This window comes from Lipotes vexillifer, unplaced genomic scaffold (assembly GCF_000442215.2).
Source record: "Lipotes vexillifer unplaced genomic scaffold, Lipotes_vexillifer_v1.1 scaffold628, whole genome shotgun sequence".
Classification (NCBI taxonomy): domain Eukaryota; kingdom Metazoa; phylum Chordata; class Mammalia; order Artiodactyla; family Lipotidae; genus Lipotes; species Lipotes vexillifer.
The window spans coordinates 1,063,431-1,067,587 of NW_006779395.1; the positions used below are offsets into that span (position 1 = coordinate 1,063,431).

Below are 4,157 nucleotides of genomic sequence, written 5' to 3' on the forward strand. Positions count from 1 at the left end.
CCTGCTGGCATCTTAAGAGCTGTGGGCCATTAAATCTGAGCGTCAAGGAAGAAGATTTGGCACAAGGTTATTTATTTTTTTTTTTTTGCGGTACGCGGGCCTCTCACCATTGCGTCCTCTCCCGTTGCGGAGCACAGGCTCCAGACGCGCAGGCTCAGTGCCATGGCTCACGGCCCCAGCCTCTCCGCGGCATGTGGGATCCTCCCGGACCGGGGCACGAACCCACGTACCCTGCATCGGCAGGCGGACTCTCAACCACTGTGCCACCAGGGAAGCCCACACAAGGTTATTTTTAAATATGAGGGACAGAGTTATTGGATAGAAACAGTTTGCACAAGATTCACTGTATGATCCAAATTCATTCATTCTTCCCTCCCTCCCTCCCTCCCTTTCTTTCTTCTTAATGTAAACAGCCTCATATTGGAGGTTGGGGATGACAGAAGGGCAGCAGGAACTGGCCCCTGCCTTTCCCCAGCATCACCTCCCATCTGTCCTCCACCGCAGAGATCTGCCTTCCTTTTGTTCCTCGAAGCCACAGAGCCCTGCCTGGCCTTCAGGTCTTTGCACTGGTCGTCTCCACTGCCTCCAGAGCCGTGTTCACTCCCAGACCTCACGAGGCTGCTTTCCTCCTACTTCTCAGTTCTCAGTCCAGACGTCACCTCCTGAGCAAGGTCCCACCTGGCCCCCCTCTAAAGAGGAGTCTACATGGTTCTCCTCTTACCATAGTGCCCTGCTCTTTTGTTTTTATAACACTCTCTGGAACAAGCTTGTTAATTTATTATTTGCTTGCTTGGTGGCTGTCTACCATCTTGTTTTCCAATTTTTCTCCCATCCCTAGAACAAGGTCCAGCAGACAGGTGTTTCATGAGTACTTGTCAGATGGCTGGTCTGTCTGTCATAAGGTATGGCCTGCTTTCTAGGGCTCCATGGTCCTGTTCCATCCAAGTTCCCGGCCTGTCTCCACATGCGGGACACTATCCATCCCTCACCTAGGTCTCTGCCACCCATGAAGCCCAAACACAAGGCCTCTGACTCTGAAATCCTTTTCAGCACCAGGCAATATGTGAATATCCTATGCAAGACTCAAAGCATGTACAATAAAGAATGTGAAGACTTGTTAAATATGATCCTTGAATTTGCAGTTTTACATAGGTGCTGAGAGGAATCTACAAATAAGTCTGTAAAATGCCGTGAGAAAAGCACAGCAGCGTTAGGGGTTCGGAGCACTCGTTTGCCCTTACTGTTGACTCTGTTCTCTAAGGCGTATTTCCAGCAGTGCACCTGTGGAAAGCGACAATGTTTATAAAGCATGCTGGCCTGTGTGGGACCACTCGAGGCAGCCTCAGTCCTGGAGAGACTCGCAGCCCTTCATGGCCATGGTGGCTGCACACCCAGCACTCAGGGACCACCTACCGCCCCGTGGGGACTCTGGCTTCAGATAACTTAGATGTGTATTTTCTTGTGAACATGTGGAAGTATTTTTAAAACCTTGGTGCTTTCTTTTACTTCAGTATCTGATTTTCTTCCCTACGTAGTACAGAAGAGGACATGGAGTGGGAATTGCTACACCAGTATCTTTTTCAGTGTGAAGAGTAGACTTAAAAAAGGACTTTCTCAGCAACTTTCCTCTTTCTTTTCCTTTGTAAAGGATGCTCCGGCCTTCCGTTGCACCAACAGCGAGGTCACAGTTCAGCCGAGTCCCTACCTGAGCTACCGGCTGCCCAAGGACTTTGTGGACCTCTCCACCGGGGAGGACGCTCACAAACTCATCGATTTTCTTAAACTGGTAAGGTTTGTGTGTACTTAGTAGGCTGGCCAGCTCTGCTTTCAAGTTGACTCTTTAATATTTCATTTTAGTTATATACCACGTAGACTTTTATTTGATGATTGGGAATTAATGGGCAAGAATTACTAATTGAGGTCATTTTATAATGACATATGTCAAGTAAGCTGAAAGATTAATTTATTGATTAAAATGACAGAAAATGTTTTTTATGTGTATGGTTTGAGTAATTTTCATAATACTTGTAATCTTGAAGAAAGTATGTATAGTTGACCCTTAAACAACCAGGAGAAAATCCACATATAATTTATAATGAACCCTTCGTATCCACGGTTCTGCATCCACGGATTCAACTGGCAGTGGGTCCTCAGTACCGTAGTATTTGCTACTGAAGAAAATCCACATGTAAGTGGCCTGTGAAGTTCAAACCCATGTTGTTCAAAGGTGAACTGTATACTGTTATAGGGCTGAGAGCAGATCAGATCTCTCCTATGGGTACTCCAGGGGGAAGGTGAGTATTTGTATTTGTGTGTGTTTCTGGGTGGGAATATTTGTACATAAAGAAGAAAGAGAAGAAAATGTTCAAATATCTTGAGGATAATGTGCCCAGGAGCCAAAGTGATAAACTACTTTAATGAACTACATAAGGCATGTTTTTTTTTCCATGATAATTTTCAACCACATCTTTTGCTAAGGGCCTCTAGAAAATTATACTTGCTGACAGAAAAAGCGATCTTGGCTGAACAAATATCGCAATTAGAATGTGCTGTTTTAATGCATCTTGGTTTCCTTTGACAGAAAAGGAATCAGCAAGAGGATGACTGATTAGCATGCTAGAGTTCAAGGCCAAGTCACACAGGAAACCACTGCTGCTTCTGGAGGCCGTACATAGTCCACAACCTCCTATTAACCCAGTCAGCGGGGGAGGGGGAGGGGGCAGCGTGGAAGTCAGTGGCTTTTTATATTCATGTATAAAACTGGGGGAAATGGAGGGACTTTGCTACTTGTAAAAATAACACAATAAATAGATCTTAAACATAGGAAACCATCCTGTTCTGTCTATGAAATACCTTGTTCTTTAGGCTCAGTCTATTTATATTTATCTCTGTTCCTTGTGCTATTTTTTTAATACCTGGCAGGTAGCTGGGCAAGTTTATATTTGTTATACAGAAATGGGTTCTTTCTTTATCATTACTTTTCCCATTGAAAAAATAGAACCTTATATTACTATAGAAAATATTTTTCCTACTTTGAGGATTTTCATGTAATTTTTCTATCAGTTGAGCTTCGGTTTGGGTATAGTTAAAATAATACAGACTTCTCAAACTGTCAACCATGAATTTCAGTATAGTACCTTAATGTGCATCCCTAAAACTATCACAGATGTAATTCAGCCTTTCAAACGATTATTGGAATTTGGGGGGAGGTAGATTCACTTTTTTAGGCCACCGTTTTAGTAATTCTTCAGTGTCGTGACTGATGATGATATATCATTGATACCTGATTTACTCAGCACTCACTAAATGCTAAGACACTCTGCTAAGTGCTCTTTATGTGGTATTTTACATCACGGAGCAATTTAAGAAAACAGACGTTACAGTTTCCTAGGGTATCTATCTAATGTGGTATCAAAGAATATTTTACTAGTTGGAGGTATGTTTCTCAACATCAGAGAGCATGTGCTCCCATAGAAAGATAACAGAGAGAAGTGGGGCAAAATCTCCCCTTTCTGTGTAGTTAAGGCAGATTACGTGTAGTGATGAAAGATATCATTTCTTGTTAGGTTATTTCAAATTCTAGCTTGCTGTGTGGTTTCTCCGTTACAGTCACTTGATATTGGTGTTTAAAATTCAAAATACAAAGATCAAGTGTATCAAATGCCATTTCTGAGGCCAACTGTTTGAGGTATAAGTGCTTCAAAAATATTTTTGTTTTTTAAACTGCTCATGGCCTTCTGTTAACTCATAATGGAGGGATTTATCATTGTGAGTTGATTTCATCTTAGTTCCGAAGCTGGCTTCGCCAAGATGACACTTGACCAGTCAAAAAAAGGAAACGTATTTGATACCAATTGAAAAAGTTCCGACTATGTATAATAAAAAGACTCAAGCAAAATTTAGCAAACAGTTTATAAAAAGGACAGTTCTTGGTGTAAAACTCATTAACTTTTTACTTTAATTTTCCTGAGGGTATGATTGAGTTGAACTCGCACTTCCCTTTTAATAATGTGATTTTGGTACATTGTTTCCGAAGTATATTTAATTCTAGTTGATTATCCTGGTGTTAATATTAAATATAGGATAACATGCAGGAAATATTCTCCTAATTCAGATGTCATTTATGCCTGCCTAAAGATTAGTTTTCGAATTATCCT

The 4,157-nt window shown here is 41.8% G+C and overlaps 1 protein-coding gene across 1 annotated transcript in view; it reads left to right on the forward strand.

Annotated features, from left to right (window-relative positions):
- CDC123 (cell division cycle 123) overlaps positions 1-2,858 on the forward strand; it is a 57,748-nt gene extending 54,890 nt beyond the window's left edge. The window contains exons 12-13 of the mRNA XM_007452581.1: positions 1,649-1,786; positions 2,582-2,858. Of these exons, the coding sequence (XP_007452643.1) occupies positions 1,649-1,786; positions 2,582-2,608 (165 nt within the window). The 3' untranslated portion in view covers positions 2,609-2,858. The remainder of the gene's footprint in view (positions 1-1,648; positions 1,787-2,581) is intronic.
- Positions 2,859-4,157: the final 1,299 nt, after the last annotated feature.